Genomic DNA, 23,546 nt, shown 5'->3' on the forward strand with positions numbered 1-23,546 from the left:
AAATTGAAAGAAGAAAATGAGAATTATCTCCCAAAACAGAATCTCTTTTTAAACATTCAGTAGGCATCAAATACGCTAAACCATGCAAGAAGAGATGACATGTTTTCTACCTGTTCTAACTACTACAGCTTTGACAAGTTCTCCAGTGTAGAAACGAGTTTGAATTACAGTAGTCCCACAAAACAAAGTGTGTCGTTTATGTATTTCTGGACTATAGAATTCATCTCCCATTCCTTTGATGTCCACTGAAGGATTTGGCAAATTAGTCTTTGTCACTGGAACACTCTCTCCTTTAAAAAAAAAAAAAAAAAAAAACCATAAATTAAAGCACAGAAATCAGTATCAAACACACAAACCTTGAATTGTTAAAATAACCTAAATGTTATTATACTATTTCAATAGTTACTAAGAGTTCTCATATGTGGATAACAAAGCTTACTCAATTAGCTTTCTGTCTACCAATTTCCTTGCCCAAAAATATCAAGTCTTGTCTCTCACAGTAAGTCCTGAAAGTGAGTTATGAGTCAAAGTTATAATCTGGAAATGATTTTGTCAAGTTTCAGATAAAAAGACCAGGTAACTGCCACAGCCCCAGCATCTGTTCACTTATCCCCAAAAACTGAACTGGAAAGTACTCCACAACCTCAAGCACAGAGATGTGAAGAAATACTCCTAACCCCCACTATCCGCGCGCGCACACACACACACACACGGAAGGAAGAGAAAAGGCATCTAGGAAAGGGAGTGGAGAAAAATACGTAGTATGGTAGTTCTCTCAACAACAAACGGCCAAACTCTTTTCAACATTAAATTTTAATTCTCTGTAGCATTCACATTTCTTGTTTCAAAGGTAGCAAGTATGTGGGGATATTTGTGTGACTGTGTTTTAAGAGAAGACTCTTAACAGTTTAAAAACATAGCAATCACTTCTTTCCAGATTGACTCTGACAAAAAATAAAGAAAACGTGATAAAAAGGTATCAAACTCTACCTTCAGATTATGAATTTCCAAAGGGAAGTCATTTCAAAGTCTACTTCCCCCCAGTTTAAGTAAAGTATAAAATCTTTATTCCCACTTTTTACACATCAAATAGGGAAGTAAATATGCTGCCATTCTCTGCAGGCAAAAGACTTATTTCCTCTTCTCTTACTATAAAATATTTCCTCATGTCAAAAGAAGTATGTCACAAAATGTAGTGAACACCAGCATAATGATTTAGTATCACAACTGGGTATAATGCAGAATTTGGTCCCCTCAAAATGAAAAAAAAATCTTCATTATCCATCACATTCATAACATTCATGAGTAAATATAAGCAATACAGTTTTATAGTTATAGATACAAGATAGTTTTTAAATAGTTTAATCGGTAACTACTTAGATCTTAGTATCATTAAAAACAACTGATCTGATTTTTACTCATTTACTTTACCTGTTAACATGCTTTCATTTACAATGCAAGTACCATTAATAAGAACAGCATCACAAGGCATGACTGTCCCATTCAATGGAATGACCATAACATCTCCTGGCACAAGGTCTGTAGAAAAGATCTCTTCTATTTCTGGATTTAAAGAAAAAGAGAAGTCTGAATATTCTTTAACTTGAAATAAAAATACAGTAAATAAAAGATTTGCCTGAAGGTCACCTGACCTCAATACTAAGTCAGAAATATAATGTAGTTAAATAGGACAATCTCAATACATGAAAATGAAACAAATAAGATTATTATGCCTTAGGGTAACAAAGCATGGTGTTTAAGTATATCAGGCAGTTTGTCCCTGATAGGATGCCAACTACACACAGGTGATGCCAAGTCCCTTCTGACCAAACAGGCGGCTGGACTTCAATACTCAGTACAACAGCCCTCTTAGGAAACAGTAAGTCCACACATGAGATCCCCTGCAATAGGTAAATAAGCTCAGATTTCTAGAACTCCTTGGAAACAGAGAAAGCATTGAAAATTTTAGTGTATTTTCTTTTTTTATTATTATTTTATTTACTTACTTGAGAAAGAGAACATGAATGGTGGGGAGAGGAGCAGAGGGAAAGGGAGAAGCAGGCTCCCTGCCGAGCAGGGAGCCCAACACGGGGCTCGATCCCAGGACCCCGAGATCATGATCTGAGCCGAAGGCAGACACTTAACCAATGGAGCCACCCAGGAACCCCAAGGTATTTTCTTTTTTAACAGCAATTTTTTTACACCATCCTTTTTCTCACTGGCACTATTTATAACTCATAACATTTCAATCCTTCTCAGTATTCCTAAGATAGTCCTAATATTTTAGATCTATTTTAAATAAATTTACAAAATATACAATGCAATATTTTATCTGGTTCATTATTTCCTTAGAAATTTGTACATTGAGCTAAAATTTGTACAATTTAGCTAAAAATCTGTACAATTTAGCTAGAAATTTGTACAATTTAGCTAAACACTTTTTAAAAAGATTTTCCCAAAAGGAGGTTTTTCTTTAAGACTACCTTACATTTAGACTCTCATTCTTTCCCTCCCTTAGGTTTAATACTATGCTCAGAAGGGGGCGCCTGGGTGGCTCAGTTGGTTAAGCGACTGCCTTCAGCTCAGGTCATGATCCTGGAGTCCCGGGATCGAGTCCCGCATCAGGCTCCCTCTCCCACTCCCCGTTTGTGTTCCCTTTCTCGCTGTGTCTTTCTCTGTCAAATAAATAAATAAAATCTTTAAAAAAAAAAAAAAATACTATGCTCAGAAAAGAGTTCTGGTAGTTGGTAAGTAAAGAGAAAACTATTATTTGTGATGTTAATCCGTAGGACAAAAACTCTTTCCCTTTCTTCTCCTTTAACTAAGCTATGAGGAAACAACTTCTAAAGAATTCTAGTGATATTAAGCACATACTAGGCATAATACTTTTCATTTTAAATAAACTTGACTCTTTCAAAACTTTAATGCCACTTGAAAGTCTACTCCTCTCAGGTATACCAGGAAACAAAATACCAATGACTTGTTAGACTTTACAAAGGGGTAAGGAAGGGGCGCCTGGGTGGCTTAGATGGTTAAGTGTCTGCCTTCAGCTCAGGTCATGATCTCAGGGTCCTGGGATCAAGCCCTGCATCGGGCTCCCTGCTTGGCGGGGAGCCTGCTTCTCCCTCTCCCTCTACTGTTCCCCCTGCTTGTGCTCTCTTGCTCTGTCAAATAAATAAATAAAATCTTTAAAAAAAAAAAAAAAAAAACCAAAGGGGTAAGGAAGACACGAGTTGAATGCAATGTCCTGGCATCCCCAGTGCCTTCAGCAACGGCAGATCAGTAAGAGGATGAGCACCAAGAGAGAAGAGAGATACTCCCAACTAAAGCAGCAAGTGACCAGGAAGCACAGGGAAGGAAGCACCTGCAAGGCCAAACTGTGTTTATGCTCGGATGTAGTGTACTGAGCCAAGAGAATGGAGACTGATTTGGTATTCTCAATCAATCAAAATGGCCATTGCCTCCAAGGCCCATGCTGTTGTGTTGTCTCTCCTTTATGTCCTTTACACCTCTTCAATACCACACCAGACAAACTAACATGTCCAAAACATTATCCTTTCCTACAATACTGCTTCTCCTCCAGCGTTCCTTATTTAATTAAATGGCACCGATGCCCATCCCTCAGGCCTGACACTGCTCTATCACCCCACATCCAATGAATTATTAAATCCTGTTCAATGCCCACATTTAAGTATCTTTCAGCCCCATCTCATTTCTCTCCATCTCCACACCTTCACCTTGATCCATTTCATGCCTTCAACATTAATCTCCTCTAAACCCATCTGAACACAACAGCCAGAATGATTTTTGCAAAAAGGCAAACATCAGATCACTCCCCTGTTTAAAAACCCTTCAATGGCTTTCCATTGCCTTTTGGAATGAGGTCAAATTCCTTAACATGCCTTAGATGGCTGTCCATCATCTAGTTGCTGCGCCTGGCACACTGAGTTCCTTTCAGTTATTACAATGACCAAGCTCCCTCTCATTTCCAGAATGGGCACTTAAAACCCTCTTCTCTCCCTCTCTCACCGCCCCCCCCACCTACCTCTTATCTGACTAATTCAACCACTTAAAAATACTTTCTCCAAGAAGCCATCTCTGACACCTACAGTAAATGAGCTCTATTATCTAAATTCCCTGACCTCTCCTAATCATAGCATTTGTCACACTTTGTTACTATGCCTTTCTAACTAAACTGAAGTTCAATGATGACAAGCACTGTGTCCATCTTGTAACCACTCCATCTCCAGAGCCAACCACAGTACCTGTCACATAGTAAGAAATAAAAATACCATTTTACAGAAATGAATCAGATAAAATCTCAGAAAGTAGTACAATCCAAATACTTATTTTTACTTCTTAAAAAATGAATGTATAGGGGTGCAAGGGCGCCTGGGTGGCTCAGTCAGTTGCGTATGACTTTGGCTCAAGTCATTATCTCGGGATCCTGGGATCCAGCCCCACATGGGGCTGCCCACTCAGCGAGTCTCTTTCCCTCTTCCTCTGCCCCTCCCCCAACTCGTGCATGTACACACGCTCTCAAATAAATAAAATCTTTAAAAAAAATGAATGTATATGTATAATATATTAGTCTTGCTTTAGTTATTAGTGCTTAATGGGTATCTTATTTGGTTTATTTTTCCAAGAGTTACCTTAAGTACTTACCTTCATTCACTCTGCAAACCGAAACTCTCACAGTACTGTGAGCTGCCACCATGTCATGCAACATAATATATTGCTGAAATAGAAGAAAAAAAAAAAAATGTAAAAACTAGCTAATATAAACCCACTCTTCAAGACATTAAAAAGCAAGGGTGCCATAAAATAAGGTAAGTTAATATGGTAAATGCATATTATTCTGCCATTAAAAATGTCAAGACTAAAAGATTCAAAGATTATTCAATGATTAGCTCAAAACAAAATAAGAAGCACTTTAATGACACAGTCCTGAAAACAGTAAAATAAACCCTCCAGTATTCCAGTCTGTGATAAGCACCTACAGATCCCTATGGCCTCTAAGCAGTCAAGTGGTATTTTAACTCTAAAAAGCATCCACCTTCCCCCACCTCGAAAACAGAGGGAAAGGAATACATATGCATATAACCCAAAAGAATAACTACATTGAGTATTACTTTATACCAAGTACTATTCTACACACTTTACACTCTGCTACTACAAAATACACAGTTGTGAAAGCCATAATAAATTGGACTTACCTTCCTAATGGAATACAGAGAGCTTACAATTGACACTATAGACATAATCACAATGGCTAGAGCATAATAATAGTATTCATCAGTGCTCCACAGTACAACACTGAACAGCTGGAAAATGTAAAATGGGTTGAGAACCTAAAAAACAAGATTTTTAAGTCAAATTTATAACCATACAGATGTTCCACCTTTTCATTTAAGAAATAAACAACAAGACATTTAGAGGATAAGCTCTGTAGCTTATCTGTAGGACCCTAGGGCAACATGTACTACCGAAACAGTAGGGCAAGATGTTAGCATAGTACTTTTTTACCACTAACCTACCAGAATTTGGCTAAATAAGCTTGATTTAAATTATTTGCATCCATTTAGTTACATACTAAACCCAATACAGACTCAGCTAGAAATAGCTAAAATGTGTGTATTTAGCTGTTCTTCATTCTGCTTTAGCAATAAAGTACATTTACTTCCAATAATTACTGGGCTACTAAAGGATATAAAATTCTTAATTAAATGGAACAAATGTTTACTTATTATGAACTCCAAATACCAATTTTCCTATAAGTCAAAGGTTCACTGGAGTCTACAGAGAAGACAAATATGAGATAATAAGTTACACTGTTTTGCATTCTCTATGGAAATAATTAAGGATTAAAACCTAAACGAGAGGGCGCTTGGGTGGCTCAGTCGTTAAGCGTCTGCCTTCGGCTCAGGTCATGATCCCAGGATCCTGGGATCAGTCCACATCGGGCTACCTCCTCGGGGGGAAGCCTGCTTCTCCCTCTCCCACTCCCGCTGCTTGTGTTCCTGCTCTCGCTATCTCTATCTCTGTCAAATAAATAAATAAAATCTTTAAAAAAAAAAAAAACCTAAACGAGAAAAAGAGATAAGGGAATCCTGGCAATGGACTTTGTTTAGCCAAATTTCATAGTATTCTATCAATTTCAATAACTTCCCCCAAATGTCTTAAACTTGATGCTCGTATGCTTTTCAAAGCATTTTCACATATATAGTCCCATTTTACTTCAAAATTAAACAAGATAATTTGAAAGGACTTACTCCAATTTTAAAGATAAAGGAGCAGCAGAAAGGTTTTCTAATCAAAGATAGTTACTGATGAAAACTAGACTTTCTAAGAATAAATATGATAAACTGTTTAAAAATTGAAGAAAAGAGAAAAGACAGGTGTATACATCTGTAAGATAGGGCAAGATTTACATGTGCAACATACTGAGAGTAAAAAAAAAATTTACAGACAAGAAAAGCAAAACAAATAATAAGGTAATTAATAAAAAGGTAATTTAAGCCCCCAAATTATTTCTCTACCAGAGTTACTACCTTTACATTTCAATTTAAAAAAAAAAAAAAAGAGTGAGGCAGAAACTAAGAAAAAGAAAACCAAGAATATCTTATCATTTAAATCATGGCTCTTTTCAAATTGACAACTCAATTGATCACAAATGTTGTCTTACCTCCTTAATTAAAAGCTTAAAAACAGAAGGCACTTTCACAGTAATTTCATTTACTCCATAAAGCAATTTTCTATAACAGGAAAACATAATAATAGTGTTACATCATATTATATAATAACAGTATAATTTAGGGATGGCATTTCATTCGGTAAGGTTTAAACCACAGATTGCTCTTAAATCTGGAACTTAAACATTCATGTTTCTACATACTTGACTTCTACAATTCAATTCTCCACCTACAGTATTTAAATCAAAGTAGTCAATACTGTATAACTACACTGTTGTTTCATTCTGCCTCATATCTCTTTGTGTGACAAGTATCTTTCCCACTAGTCTATAATAACCATGTCTGCAAACGCTTTCTTTTTCACCCTTGAACACAGCAGGAATAAAAAATTTTGAACTGCAATTAATTTTTGCAAGAGACTAAAATATATTTGAGGGGTCCTGTACTATTTTTCTAATGAGAATACCACACTAAGAATATTTATTTCAAAAACAACTGTACATTTGACTTTTTAAAAAAATGCTTTCAGGGCGCCTGGGTGGCTCAGTTGGTTAAGCGACTGCCTTCGGCTCAGGTCATGATCCTGGAGTCCCGGGATCGAGTCCCGCACTGGGCTCCCTGCTCAGCAGGGGGTCTGCTTCTCCCTCTGACCCTCCCCCTTCTCATGCTCTCTCTCATTCTCTCTCTCAAATAAATAAATAAAATCTTTAAAAAATAAATTAATTAATTAATTAAAAAATTTAAAAATGCTTTCAAAAACTTGTTTAAATCCTTCCAACTTAAACTCCTGGTAGTACTTTCAATATGAAAGAGTAATGAGTAATTCTTGCCTTTTATGACATATAAGTCTGAATGAATTAATTTTTTAATATCCTAACCTGTTGAAAAAACATGCTACAGGAGTATAAAAAAACTGCCAATTTAATTTGAAAATAACATTTATTCTCAAAATACGCAACACACTGGTAGCATATTATACTGTAGCAAAGAATAACATGATAAAAAAGATTATGCATTCCAATTTACAAATACTCATTGTGGTAAATTTTTAGCTCATGCTTATAATTCCCAATACATTTCAGAAAATCTAAGATGCTATCAATTATAAGACATTCATTATTTTATACACCATCAAGATAAAAATGCTCTCAAGTAAAGGTTAACACTCCACCCAATGACACATCCCTCCTTTAAATATGTTAAAATGTGGGAAAATGTGCACCTTAGAATTGATGAAATATGGTATATTTTCAGGGATATCAACTTCAAAATTCCAGCTTTAACATTTTAACATTTCATAATTCTTAAACTAAGAGACAGTCTTACCCAAATAAAACATCAGTAAGTTGTCAACTACTATGTCTATAATAAATACCTGTTAATATGTACAACTATATGGTAAAAGGGTGGACTATATATACTACTTTATTTAGGAATTTTGATAACAGATCTAACTTTAGTTGGATAAAAATTACCTGTAGGCATGCATCCCCTTTGTCAGTCCTGCACTATGCTTTTCATAAATTGACGTACAAGAAACACCTTCATCCAGTCCCCTAAATAAATCCAAAGTTTTTACTTTAAACAAAGTTTAAAATATCCAAATGTCTTAATGCCTCATTTTTCTATATTCCTGATTTTAAAGCGTGACTTCCTTACAAATAGAAACCCTTAACAAAAACTGAGATAATGAATGAGAATTTTTAAATCTCAAATTCCTAAGATAAACAATAATGAAAGTTCTAAGTCTCAAATGTGCCAAATTCTAAATTATCCAATGTATCTATCACATGATAAGATGGCTCTAAATACTCAAGTTTACATAATATTATTATCCTTTAAGTCTGTATCAAAGCTGTAAGAGCTAATAATTAAACTAATAAAACTAAAGTATGACTAACTTGAGAATTCCAAACTAAAAATAAATTTTTTTTTACTTTTTATCTATATAGTTTTCCCTCTTCAATTTTTTAAGCTTCATGCTAAGAAATGCTATTCATTGATTTTTCTTTCTACAAAAGCATCAATCTAAATCTGTCCCTGTTCTAATACAAACCTAGAAGAGAAGTACAGAATTTATGAGTCACAGGCATTGCCTAAAATCTGTAACAATTCTAACTGGATTCAACCAACAGATCTACTTTCCCCCCCAAAATGTCTTAATTATGCTTATTTTAACTGAGATACTGGTCATAGAACTCTAAAGAGAGTCTTGTACATCACTGAACTCCAATCCTTTTCTACTTTTTTCAGTTAGAAAAACTAAGCTCCATAATTAACAGCTGTCATTGGGATAAGTTTAAATTCTGTAAGTTTCTACAGTTGGCAAACACCACATGGCAAATAGTTTGACATTTTTTTCCCACTTTAGTTGGTAACTTCTCCAAAAGCAGCAAGGAACAGCTCCAAGTCTTTTTTTAAAAAACAAAATGGTCACTGGCAGTGTTCTATAAGGCAACAGTTCTTAATTAGGAATGGTCTTCAGAACTAGGCATGGAGAAATGCCCGGGGCTATTCCAGAATATTCTAATTCTTTAGTGTCTGAGGAAAAAAATCCAGGCATGAATATTTTAAATGTTCATAAGGTGATTCTCTCTGTATTGCTAATATTAAGAATTCCTTCAGCATTCAACTAATGATACTTAGTGAGTGTTTATAATACTTTAACAATAGCAATAAAAATAGAATCCTAATTAATCTAGTGCTTACATAACTTGAAGCCTCCACAAAAAATAAAGTTTAAAGGATTCTTCCAATTTGTCCTACTCAAGGCTTAACACATTTGACAATGTCTGAATCTTAATCCACATAGTAAAGTTAAATTTCTATTTGTCTATTACTCCATCCCTCAAGGATAAATAGATGGAACTGTCAGCAAGTTTGGAAATGAGAATTCAGATATTCTGACAGGCTATAAAGTGTACTTGAAATTCACTTTGAGATGAACCCACAAAAAAGAAAAGAACTCAGACTCAGAGTGGATTTGGAGAATCATACTGTTTCAAACTTTAAATGTAAATATTGCCAAGGTACAAGTTACAAGTAGGATTTATCTTAAAATGGTTAATAAGTATTCAAGTAACACTAAAGAGCTGTTAATAAGTGAATAAAAGTTACGCAATAAATACCTCTGATTTTATGTAACACTACAATGAATTCTTTTTTATCTAGAACATTTTCAAGACATTCATAATATAATCCAAACAAAAGAAAAATACTTACTTTAAAAAATCAAAATTGTGAAGGGTATCATTCCAGAAGTATTTTACACTGTGGTGGGTGAAATAACGGACCTGTAGAACACACATAAATGTTACATCAAAAAGCATTATCATCACTTGTTTATGATTAAGTTTATTAACACAGGGCGCCTGGGTGGCTCAGTTGGTTAAGCGACTGCCTTCGGCTCAGGTCATGATCCTGGAGTCACAGGATCCAGTCCCGCATCGGGCTCCCTGCTTGGCAGGGAGTCTACTTCTCCCTCTGACCCTCCCCCCTCTCATGCTCTCTCTCTCTCTCATTCTCTCTCTCAAATAAATAAATAAAATCTTTAAAAAAAAAAAAAAGTTTACTAACACAAATCTATCTATTAAAATTAAAGTGATCACTACAAATGCAATCTGTTTATTCTAGTGTACCTCAACTGTGTTATATATAGTAATAAATATTTTATATGTATATGAATTTATCCCAAACAAAAATAACTGCATGCACAAAATTATCGCTATGATGGCATAAAATGTAACAATTCTAATGGTTTTCAAAGAAACTTTGACATTAAGATCACAATACCTGCTGTGGTTGAGTCTGTGAATATTTACTCATTTCATGCCTATTCTCTTCAGCCAAATTTTCAGTTAGATGAACAGCATGGCCATTTGAAACTTTATTAGTCACAGATTTAGGGTTCAAAAATGGGTGAGTTTCCAGAGAAAGAAAGCGAATTTTTGCACAAAACCACATTCTGAATTCATCCTTACAAGAGAGAAAGGGATAAAAAGTTAATTATGTATATTGCATAACTGCCTATATACATTTTTAATTCCCATTCTTTACATATTATTGATTTGTCTCTGAGAAAGCATCACTTCCTACTCACTAAATGTTAAACCATTTCATGAAGATGTATAAATTCTATACATGAAGATGTATAAATGCTTTCCATTGCTCACCATTTTATGACATACTTCACTAATACAATATCCCATGCAAGATCATGAGTAATTTCTTAATTTAACCATCAACATACTGAGACTAGAAATTAAAGCCTCTGAGGAAACCATCAGCACAATGAAAAGGCAACCTATTGAATGGGAGAAGATACATGCAAAAGATATATCTGATAAGGAGCTAATATCTAGAATATATAAAGAATTCATATAATTCAGTAACAACAACAAAAACCCAATTAAAAAATGGGCAGAGGATGGACTAGACCTGTTTCCAAAGAAGACATAAAGATGGACAAGTGAAAAAAGATGCTCAATACCATGAATCATCAGGGAAATGCAAATCAAAACCACCGTGAGTGAGGTATCACCTTGCATCAGTCAAAATGGCTAGTATCAAAAAAGACAAGAAATAACTAGTGTTGGTAAAGGTGTGGAGAAAAGAGAACCCTGGTACACTGTGGTAGGAATGGAAACTGGTGCAACCACTAAGGAAAACAATATGAAGGTTCCTCAAAAAATTAAAAATAGAAATATTGAGACCCAGTAATCCACTTGCAGGTATTCACCCAAAGAAAGCAAAAACACAAATTGAGAAAGATATATGCACCCCTATGTTTACTGCAGCATTATTTACAAGAGCCAAGAATATAGGGAAGCAAGCTAAGTGCCCACTGATACATAGATAAAGAAGATGTGGTATAGGGCGCCTGGGTGGCTCAGTCGTTAAGCGTCTGCCTTCGGCTCAGGTCATGATCTCAGGGTCCTGGGATCGAGCCCCGCATCGGGCTCCCTGCTCCGCGGGAAGCCTGCTTCTCCCTCTCCCCCCTGCTTGTGTTCCCTCTCTCGCTGTCTCTCTGTCTCTCAAATAAATAAATAAAATCTTAAAAAAAAAAAAAAAAAAGATGTGGTATATATATTTACAATGGAATACCACTCATTCACGAAAAAGAATAAAATCTTGGGGCGCCTGGGTGGCTCAGTTGGTTAAGCAACTGCGTTTGGCTCGGGTCATGATCCTGGAGTCCCAGGACTGAGTCCCGCATCAGGCTCCCTGCTCAGCAGGGAGTCTGCTTCTCCCTCTGACCCTCCTCCCTCTCATGTGCTCGTGCGCTCTCTCTCTCTCTCTCAAATAAATAAAAACTCTTAAAAAAAATAAAATAAAATTTTGCCATTTGGGACAACTGGATGGACCTAGATGGTATTATGCTAAGTGAAATAAGTCAAAAGGAAAAAGACAAATACTACAAAACAAAAACCAAAACAAATACCAAAAACAAAACAAACAAAAACAGAAATAGACTCATAAATACAGAAAACAAACTGGTAGTTGTCCAAAGGGAGGGGGAAGGAGGAATGGGTGAAATAGGTGAAAGGGAAAAAAAGGTACAAACTTCCAGCATAACAGAATTAGGTCATGGGGATGAAGAATACAGCACAGGGAATATAGTAATATAATAACTTTGAATGGTGACAGATGGTCACTACACTTACTGTGGTGAGCATTTCATAATATATATAAATGTCAAGTCATTATGTTATCTACCTGAAACTAATATAATATTTTATGTCAACTCTACTTCAATTAAAATATATATGCAACAAAAAAAACCCAAAACGAACTCAGATACAGAAAACAGATTAAGTGGTTGCCAGAGGTAAGGGTTGAGGGAGGGTGAAATGGGTAAAGGTCAAAAGATATAAACTTCCTGGGGATCTAACATACAGCATGGTGACTAGTTAACAATACTGTAGGGTATATTTGAAAGTTCTAAGAGAATAGATCTTAAAAGTTCTCATCACATGAAAAAAAAACTTCTGTTAACTGTGTATGGTAACAGATGTTAACTGCAGTTATTGTGGTGATTATTTTGCAATCTACACAAATACTGAATCATTATGTTGTATACCTGAAATTAATATAATGTCATATGCCAATCATACCTCAATAAAAAACAATTTCTTTAAGTAAAAAAAAGGGAAAAAAAAATTAAAGCCTCTGATAAAATGCTGCCAATTAAGATAAAAAAAAAAAACAAAAGGGAAGCAGCAACATCACATAGTAGAAAGGCAGCTGGTCTAGTGAGTAACAGATCTGATACAGTCCTCAAACTTGCTGGTGACCTTGACAGACAAGCATCTAATCTCTCAGTGCATCAAGAGTTATAAAAGGTAGGGGTTGATACAATCATCCTTAGGATTCTTTTATATTCTAATCACTATTACTTAGAACACAAATGCTTTTAGGATTAGTATTTCTGATTATATCCATCAGTGATATTCTCCTCATATATTATTTTGAACCAAGTACACACAAAAGCATTATATTACTTTTTGAATAATCAGCTCCCAGTAAATACAAGGACTTACAGTAGTCCTCAGCAGCACCACTTCACAGTCTCTAATTGCAGCTCTAATACAGGTCGCCTTCACCCGCCATTCGGGCATCCAGTAGAGGAGGAGGAGGAGAAAGCCACCAGTGCAAACCACTCCTAGAGAAACTATGGCAAGCTTCCAGCGACACAAATTATAGCCATAAATCTCCTGCATGGACATGGTGATCACACAATTGAATATCAAATGATAGGAGAGGTAACTGCCAAAATTTTGTTCTTCCAATAAGTATTAACAGTCTTATCATATAAAAGGTAGGCTTTTTTTTTTAAATAAACTTTTAATTTTGGAATGATTTTAGATTTGCAGAAAGTTCTCTGTATACCCTTCCTCTGGTTTACCTCTGGTTTACTTCCTCTGCTAACTTGGTACATTTGTCAAAATCAAGAGATTGACACTGGTACATTACTATTAACTAAACCTAGTCTCTATTAGAATGTCACTAGTTTTTCCACTGTCTTATTTCTGTTCCAGGACATAAGCCATAATATAACACTGCATTTATACGAAGTAAGTTTTAACTTTTTCTCCCGAATGATTAGCTAATTGTCTCAATACCACTGTGACTGATCAATTTGACTTCTTGAGGCCAATTATTTCAATTGTTTCAGTTTACTGCACCCCCCCACCATAACCCAACAAGGGTCGCCAAATTTAGCAAATGAAAATGCAGAGGGCCTAAATTTAAATTTCCATAAAAAATTAATTTTGCTTGCCCTATGCTATATTTGGGGACATGCTTATATAAAAAAATTTATTCCTTGATTATCTGAAATTCATATTTATTGGGGTGTCATATATTATACCTGACAACCTTATCTCCCCCCTTCTACACACAAAGAGCTGAAAAGTTGGTTTTTTTATTAAGCTGACTTTTAAACATTTTTTATAAATCAAAATTAGAAATCTTACATTTGGGATTGTATTTAAAACATTAGCTAATGTAACTTCTTAAATTATCAAATAAAAATAAAGTATACTACTCTCCTCTAAGTATTACAGTTCACAGTCAAACAGGAATTATACTAAAACCAACAAATAGAGATGTTACATAATCCCAATTAAAAAATGCAGTTGGGATGAGGAAAGCACATTGATTTAGTGTTTTGTTGTTGTTTCGTGTACTTTTCTACTTCCCTGGAATAATAAATTACAAAGATAAATTCTTCACACTTGACAAATAAGTTATAAAAACCGGTTACCATTTCATCTTCTTGACCCTGGTTGATAGTCTTCCTTTCTTCTTTGTCCATATCTACAGTGGTTTGATAGGTCTTGTGCTTCAGAACAGCTGAAGACAACTGAGGGGAAAGAAGAACAATTAGGGAATTCTGTTGTATTTTAGTAGACTATATAACTTCATACTGTAAGACTTTGTTGTGATATGTGTATCAAAGTTTAACTGATATTTAAGTACTCACTAAAGTGCTGACTGGTTTTCATTACACTTTCAATAGTATGCTAGTTCTTCTGACACATACTATCACAAAACCTGGCATATTTCATCAATTAACTTATACTAGCAATAGCCTTGGTACAAAACAATTTAAGTTCTGCGAGAAACTACTACATAATCTTCCCTTTTCATTCCCCAGACTCAGATAACAAATCTAGTTTAACCATCTTGAGGTAAAAGTGCTTCACACAACTCAATTTATTCCTTGAAGTATAGTGAAAAGGTAAAGCACCAGCAGTGAAACCAACCCCAAAACCTCTCCATGATTATTAAATTAATCATCCAACAAATATTTACTGAGCACCTTTTACATGAATGGTAATCCCTGGCCAAGAGTCAATTCCTAAAGCAGGTGTACCCTTATTAGAGATCACTCCCCCATTCTCATTCCAAGTTCACTAAGCAATCTTCTAATTGTCTGACTACCCATGATGCTTGTCTAGGAGAAAATTCATTGAGCTCATTGACAATTTTTTTTCCTGTATTAAAAAAGGAGACTGGGGGCGCCTGAGTGGCTCAGTCAGTTAAGCGGCTGCCTTCGGCTCAGGTCATGATCCCAGAGTTCTGGGATCGAGCCCCACGTCAGGCTTCTTCCTCAGCGGGGAGCCTGCCTCTTCCTCTCCCTCTGCCTGCCACTCCCCCTGCTTGTGCTCTCCCTCTCTCTATCTCTATCAAATAAATAAATAAAATCTTTAAAAAAAAAAAAAAAAGGAGACTGGAGGGGCACCTGGGTGACTCATTCGTTAAGCGTCTACCTTCAGCTCAGGTCACGATCCCAGGGTCCTGGGATTAAGCCCCACATCAGGCTCCCTGCTCAGCAGGGAGTCTGCTTTTCCCTCTGCCTCTCCCCACCCTGGCTTGTGCACTCTCTCACTCACTCTGTCTCTCTCTCTCAAATAAATAAATAAAATCTTTTTAAAAAGATACTAGCTTCAAATATTAGACATTCAGCCACACATTAAAGAGATTTGCAAAATATAAAACAATGTCAGTTTCCTTGTGATCTTTGTTGTTTTTCGAAAATAGATATTTTTCAGAAAAGTATTTAATCTGTAATAAGCTTATTACTGTTATGGTTTATTAATATTGAGTTAATATGCTTAAAGATATATCAGTTTTAATTAATATGGTATCAACAGATATAACTCACATAAACAAAAGCTCTTCAGAGGTCACAATAATTTTCAAGAATATAAAAATGTCTGAGACCAAATAACCATTGCTGTAGGCTAGGCTGATCTCTGCAGAACACAGTGGGAATATTACACCTCTCTCATTCCAGATGCCAGCCATCCTTCTACTTGTCTATCCAGTGTGTAGCACATGTCTGACACATGACAGACACTCAGAAAGTAGTTGTTGAATAAATGAAGTAAGGAAGATTTTGTGCTAAGACAGCCAAAGTTATTTAATGTTTACATGAAATGAGTTAAATAGCCAAGTAAAACCAACTGCAGAATTTTAAACAAATCCATACATGAGTACTGAAATCTCTTGATTTATATCATCAACAAAATGACCAGTAAAAAATACTGATGCTTCCTGTACCAGCACTCAAAGCTTCTGTACCTTCTGGTAGCCCTGGAGATGGGGGTCAGGGCTGAGTGGCATTTCTACAGAAATAAAACACAAAACTTTGCTTACATATACGTGTGTGTGTGTGTGTAATATGTAAATTATGTTACATATATTACATATATTAATAATATATGTAACATATCTCACACACACTCACACACACACACACGCCATCTTGGAAATGAAGTCTTACAAGTATCTGGTCCAACATCTCCAAAACAAGCCACATCATCATACAAAACCCTGTGAGGAATTTAGTAAAAATTGCTTCTCAGTCTAGGGTAGTATTACAGCTATGAAGCATATTACTGGAGTCATTCCACCATGGTAAGCCTGATTCATCAAATCAATATGACTTGAGGTGTCAGTTATTCTCAAGGGCCATAACCTACCGCTATAGACTACTGGGAAAATGGGCAAGCCCAACCTCTTTCCCTGCAGAAAAGATCAGCTATTGTTGACTGAGTCTGGGGAGACACCAAAGTAGGCAGGTCTGCAAGGCAGATTATCAGTAAAGAGATCTGTACAGAGAAAGAACACCGAAAATACCCAATATGGTCCCCCTCAAGTCTTCAGCTGAGTACTGATCAGCGCACATGTGTGAGGAAACTATTGAAGGCCAGAGAAAGCACCAACCAAAAGGATTAAGAGGAAAAACTCATCAGGGCTTACACAGAGCTGAGAAGAATGCCTGTTCCTACCAACCCACAGTGGAAAACCTCATTAATCACAAGGATTCAGGAAGAGCGCTCAGAGGGGTATTGCTTCAGTAGTGGGATCAAATTAGCCCTGAACTAAAAGCTACTCTGGTCCTACCTAACAAAACTCTTAAGACATGAAATAACAGGGGTGCCTGGGTGGCTCTGTAGGTTAAGCAGCTGCCTCTGGCTCAGGTCACGATCCCAGGGTTCTGGGATCCAGCCCTGTGTCGGGCTCCCTGCTCCATGGGGGATCTGCTTCTCGCTCTCCTTTTGCCTCTCCCCCAGAATGTGTGCTCCCTCTCCTCTCAAATAAATAAAATCTTTTTTTTTTTAAGATTTTATTAATTTGTCAGAGGGCGGGGAAGCACAACCAGGGGGAGTGGGAGGGCAGAGGGAGAAGCAGGCTCCCTGCTGAGCAAGGAGACCAATGCGGGACTCAATCCTAGGACCCTGGGATCATGACCTGAGCCGAAGGCAGATGCTTAACCAACTGAGCCACCCAGGTGTCCCAATAAATAAAGTCTTAAAAAAAAAAAAAAAATGAAATAATAAATTGTTCCCAAATAACAGCTTCACAAAATAAAGCTCAAGGAATTTATAAGAACACAAAATATCTAGTCCCAATTAAGGAACAATATCTGACATCCAATTAAAACTTAAAAGGTATGCAAAGAAAACCCAAAATGAGAAAAATTAATCAGTAGAAAAAGACCAAAAAATGACACAAATAATAGAACTGGTAAACAAGGACATTAAAACAGCTGTTCTGGGGCACCTGGGTGGCTCAGTTGGTTAAGCGACTGCCTTCAGCTCAGGTCATGATCCTGGAGTCCCAGGATCGAGTCCCACATCCGGCTCCCTGCTCAGCAGGGAGTCTGCTTCTCCCTCTGACCCTACCCACTCTCATGTGCTCTCTCTCTCATTCTCTCTCTCAAATAAATAAATAAAATCTTAAAAAAAAACAAACAGCTGTTGTAACTGTAGTCCATATGTTCAAAAAGCAAGAGGAACGACTGAACACATTAAGTACAGACATGAAAGATAGAAAAAAAACCAACTTGACTATAAAAGTACAGTATCTGAGAAGAAAAATTTACTAGATGAGATTAACAGCAGATTAAATATGGCAGAAGAAAAATTAATGAACCTGAAGACAAAATAATAGAAATATTCAAAATGAAAAATGAACAGAAAAAAAGACTAGGGGGAGAAAAGCACATAACAACATCAGTACACCATGAGACAACTTCAAGCACCCTAATATACATGTAAGGTAGGAAGGACCAAAAATATGTGATGATATAATGGCCAAAATTTTTCCAAATAAGATGAAAAACTATAAGCCTACAGATCCAAAGCATCCAATACTAAGCAAATGAACAATGAAAAATTACACCAAGGCATGTCATTATCAAACTGCTCAAAAGCAGTGATAAGGGGCGCCTAGGTGGCTCAATCGGTTACGCATCTGCCTTTGGCTCAGGTCATGATCCCAGAGTCCTGGGATGGAGTTCCACGCTGGGCTCTCTGCTCAGCAGCGAGCCTGTTTCTCCCTCTCCCTCTGCTTGCAGTTCCCCCTGCTTGTGCTCTCTCTGTCAAATAAATAAAATCTTTCAAAAAAAAAAAAAAGCAGTGATGAAAAATATCTTAAAAGGATCCAGAGGAAAATGATGTGTTACATATACAAACGAAGATAGATAAAAATGACATCAGATTTCTTGCTAAAAATAATGCAGGTGAGAACAGCTGAGCAACATCTTTGAAGTACTGAGAAAAAAAATATTCAGAGAATTCTATACCCAGCAAAAATATCTTCCAAAATCAAAGGTGAAATAAAGACTTTTTTAGACACAAAACCTGAAAAAAATCATCATGAGCAAACCTACACCATTAAAAAAAAAAATGTTAAAGGAAGTCCTCAGGTAGAAAAATGGAAATGGAAATATGGATCTCCACGAAGGAATGAAAAGCATCAGACATGGTATATATGTGGGTAAATATACATAACAATAGTACAAACAGCAGGAAGAAATGGAACTATACTCTTTTAAGGTTCTTATACTATATGTGAATGAGTTTAGTATTACTTGCAGGTAAACTTTAGTAAGTTAGAGATGTACACTATTAACTCTAAAGTAACCATTCAAATAAAACAGAGTCACAATTAAAAAAATCAACAAAGATGATTAAATGGAACCATAAAAAAATACTAAACTGATGTAACAGGCGAAAAAAAAAAGGAGGAAAATGGAAACTAGAGATGAGACAAAGAGAAAACAAATAGCAAGATGGCTGATTTAAACCTAACAATATCAATAATCACATTAAATATGAACGGTCTAAACAGTAATTAAAAGGCAGGGATTGTGGTTTTATTTTTCAAAAGCAAGGCTGCAGGGGCACCTGGGTGGCTCAGTTGGTTAAGTGTCTGACTCTTGATTTCAGCTCAGGTCATGATCTCAAGGTCATAAGATTCAGCTCTGCTTTGGGCTCCATGCTCATTAGGGAGTCTGCTTGAGATTCTCTCCCTTTCCCTTTGCCCCCCTCTGCTCTCTCTCTCTAAAATAATAAATAAATAAAATCTTTAAAAAAAAAAAAGGTAAGGCTACAATTATATGTTGCCTATAAGAAATGCAACCTAAAATAAAGGCACAGTAGGCTAAATGTTAAAACAAAATATACCATGCAAGTACTATTCAAATTAAAGCTGGAATAACTGTACTAATATCAGGCAAAATAGATTTCAAAGCAAAGAATATTACCAGGGATTTAAAAAAAAAAAAAGAATATTACCAGGAATAAAGTCATTTCATAAAGACAAAGGGGTCAACTGATAGACATAAAACAATAATCCTACACATGTCTATATTTAACAGATCTTCAAAATACACAAAGGACATAGAAGATCTGAACATTATCAATCAAATTGGTCCCAACTGATATTTACAGAACACTCTACTCAACTGCAGCAAAATATACATTCTTTTAACATGTGCACAGAACATTTACCAAGAAAGACCACATTCCGGGGCATAAAACAGATTCAAGTCATATAAAGTTAAGTTCTAAAAACAATGGAATTAAATTAGAAACCAATAACAAAAAGATGAGTAGAAAAGCCTTAATATCTGGAAACAAAATACACTTCTAAAAAAATCCATGAGTCAGAAATCAACAGGGAAATTATGAAATATTCTGAACTGAATAAAAGATGAAGATATATCAAAATTTGTGGGATGCAGCTAAAACAGTATTTAGAAATTATTTATAGCACTAAATTCCAAAATCTGAAGAGAAGAAATGCCTAAAATCGTGACCTCAGCATCAACCTTAAGAAAGTGGAAAAAGAACAGCAAATTACACCCACAGTAAGCCCCAAAGAGAAATTCACAGTAGAAATCAATAAAATAAAAAACAGTAAAATGGAGTAAAATCAATGAAACCAAAGGCTGTTTTTTTTTTTGAGATCAACAAAAGTGATTATTTCTAGTCAGACTCAAAGTGGGGGGTGGGGGGGAGAAGGCACAGATTACCAACATCAGGAATAAGAGAGGAGACATTACTTCAGATTCTGCAGATATCAGAAGTATAATCAAGGAACTTAATGAACACTTTACACCAATACATCAACTTTTCTGCAGGTTTGAACTTACTTCCAAATAAAAAAATTTAAAAATTAAAAAACCTCTATCTTTGTCGGTCATGGGATGGCCACAAGTTAGTAACTGCCACAGCTGAGTTAAAAGCTGAGTGTAGTAGGTACATGAGAGTTCGTTATACTAATCTTCCTACTGTTTTTTAACATGTAAAAATTGTAATAGAAAATGTTTTTAAATAAAAGTCACCCATCTGGGGGCGCCTGGGTGGCTCAGTTGGTTAAGCGACTGCCTTCGGCTCAGGTCATGATCCTGGAGTCCCGGGATCAAGTCCCGCATCGGACTCCCTGCTCAGCAGGGAGTCTGCTTCTCCCTCTGACCCTCCTCCCTCTCACGCTGTCTCTCATTCTCTCTCTCTCAAATAAATAAATAAAATCTTTAAAAAAAAAAAAAAAAGTCACCCATCTGAAGATTTTAGATAGAAAAACATTTTCAGAAGATATTCATTACTGGCACCAAAGTCCATAAATCTTGAGAACTCTGCCTCTATAAATCCCAAATCCACTGACCCAACTATCATACACCAGGCATTATCCATAGTCCTTTACTGCTGAGTTTTGACTCTCACTCTTCTTCACTTTTGTCTTTTATCCATTGCCTAGAAATAGAAATGTACTTCCCCACTTTTGTAAATCCTAATTTTTCAATGAAGAATGTATTAGATGAATAAGCATGTTTTTATAATTTTAGAAAAATTATCATTAATATTCAATGTGTTCATTAACTTCATGTACTTACAACTATTTAAAACCTTTTCCCCAAACAGATCTTGACAGAGCTCACCTCAGTCTAACACAGCTATATTATCAACTCATCTACCAGAGTTAAAAAGTGACCACAGCAAAAAAATACTGCAGTAATTTTTAAAGAAGCTTATACATTGCCTAAACAATCTATTTTTCATACTCTTATAAATTCAATTCTTGACCATTTTATCTCATTACTCTTTTTATAAGTGTTATTGCTCTAAAATTTAGCTTACTTCTTAAGGCAAATTATTGTCTTACCAAATTTTACCGAAGTTGAGGCATTAAAAATAATTTAAATAATTTAAATAAAAAGTTGCTCTAAAAACCATCAGTTATTATTCTCTTTAAGCATACTATACCACACAGGAAATTATCAAGACTTCACCAAGACTTTCACATAAGCTTTTAATAAAATCCAATGAGACAGTAATTCCAACAGCTTACATTTAAAATAAATATATATTACAAATGTATATTTAAATTTTAAAAACTTGTACATAATAGAAAATCTCTAATATTTCTATGACTCTATAAGGATAAAAATCTATAAATATATTTTAAATTATATTGCCTATTAAAGATAAAAACACATATTAAGCTATACTACCATATATCTAATTAGAACATTTGAAGCATTAATATCAAACTTCTAAAATCCATTTAACTTTCAGAATATAACTACCATAGCTTGCAGGAGTGTATGTTTTTTAATCAAGTCAATTTCTAGTTCATAGGAAACAAATTAAAGAAATTTTTCTTACCAAAAGCACTATATCATCATTCTTCCCAACTGCTGTATCAGCAGCACTTTCAAAAGCTGGCTATTAATAAAAATAAAACTAAGCATAAAAATCCATTCAGATGAGAATTTTCGGCCAAATATTGTTTTGACTCTTTTTGAACTGCTTTCAAAATGATTAAGATATTAAAATTTAGGATTTTTAAATTCACTGACTTTAAATGGGTTCTCAGAAGATACACCCTTGTGCCACTGGTAGAGCTACTATTGAATAAGTCACATCTAGTGAGCACACTCAAGTCCCAATTCCACAGTGCATGCCTCAGCCTTGATGTTATCTAAATAGCAAGGAGCTCATAGGCTATTGTGCTTAACCAAACCCTTCCTTGCATTTACAATGAACATGATTTTTTGTGTGAGTAAAAACAGCAGCACAGGACAAAGTCAAGCTATCAGGAATAAATCTCACTAAATCAAATGCGAATTCTTGAAAGTTTTTTTTTTTTCACATTATATAATTACTAAGAATCATCTGTAGTGCTCTAGGATAAGAGTTAGTCATATCTCATTTCCTAAAACAAGAGGAGGTGGCCTCAGCAGGCACAGAAATCCCCAAACCTCCAATCCATCTTTGCTTCAAACCTGAATTTCTTATTAGTTGGAACAAGAGTTTTATAATAGTATGTGTGTGGGAGGTTTTAAGGATATTCCATGTATGTACCCAGAATTACAAAGTTGGTAATTTCACAAAACTCGAGTAAAACTTCAAGGAAAGCTACTTTGAATAACACATTTTTAGTTTTTTACTTCAGTATTTGCCAAGTTCAGAGAGATGGAAGTAAAAAAACTAAAATTAAAAATGTATTACTCAAAATTCACAAAACTAAGTTATTCTAAAAGAAATTCTTAAATAATGCTTTTTATAAGTTTGGAACATATACTCTGCAGTTTTAGAAATTAAAACTTCATTAGGTTTGGGGGCCACTTTGGGGTGCGCGGGTGGGCGCAGTCAAGTGTCCAACTCTTGGTTTCAGCTCAGGTCCTGATCTCAAGGTCATGGGATGGAGCCCAACATCCAGCTCGCTCAGCGCAGAATCGCCTTAAGACCTTCTACCCCCGCCCCTCCCCGCTGCTCGCTAGCGCATGCGCGCACTTTCTTTTTTTTTTCCTCTCTCTCTGAAATAAATAAAAATAAATCTTTTTAAAAAAGAAGAAGACTTGGGCGCCTGGGTGGCTCAGTTGGTTAAGCGACTGCCTTCGGCTCGGGTCATGATCCTGGAGTCCCGGGATCGAGTCCCGCATCGGGCTCCCTGCTCGGCGGGGAGTCTGCTTCTCCCTCTGACCCTCCTCTCTCTCATGCTCTCTGTCTCTCATTCTCTCTGTCTCAAATAAATAAATAAATAAAATCTTTA

General features: G+C 35.7%; 1 protein-coding gene across 8 annotated transcripts in view; it reads right to left on the reverse strand.

Annotated features, from left to right (window-relative positions):
- ATP13A3 (ATPase 13A3) overlaps positions 1–23,546 on the reverse strand; it is a 96,244-nt gene that overhangs the window by 54,797 nt on the left and 17,901 nt on the right. For 6 of the 8 annotated variants that reach the window (XM_031018322.2, XM_006747462.3, XM_006747461.3 and 3 more), the window contains 10 exons: positions 14,458–14,556; positions 13,232–13,405; positions 10,485–10,667; positions 9,915–9,985; positions 8,168–8,248; positions 6,686–6,755; positions 5,217–5,351; positions 4,666–4,738; positions 1,432–1,563; positions 111–290 (listed from right to left, as the gene is read on the reverse strand). In XM_031018322.2, coding sequence (XP_030874182.1) covers positions 111–290; positions 1,432–1,563; positions 4,666–4,738; positions 5,217–5,351; positions 6,686–6,755; positions 8,168–8,248; positions 9,915–9,985; positions 10,485–10,667; positions 13,232–13,405; positions 14,458–14,508 — 1,150 coding nt within the window. In that variant the 5' untranslated portion in view covers positions 14,509–14,556. Of the gene's footprint in view, positions 1–110; positions 291–1,431; positions 1,564–4,665; positions 4,739–5,216; positions 5,352–6,685; positions 6,756–8,167; positions 8,249–9,914; positions 9,986–10,484; positions 10,668–13,231; positions 13,406–14,457; positions 14,557–22,156; positions 22,590–23,546 lie in introns of those variants that run through there. The other 2 variants (XM_081831784.1, XM_081831815.1) reach the window with 2 other exon arrangements.

Source organism: Leptonychotes weddellii, chromosome 1 (genome assembly GCF_054177405.1).
Source record: "Leptonychotes weddellii isolate Sample4059 chromosome 1, ASM5417740v2, whole genome shotgun sequence".
NCBI classification, from domain to species: domain Eukaryota; kingdom Metazoa; phylum Chordata; class Mammalia; order Carnivora; family Phocidae; genus Leptonychotes; species Leptonychotes weddellii.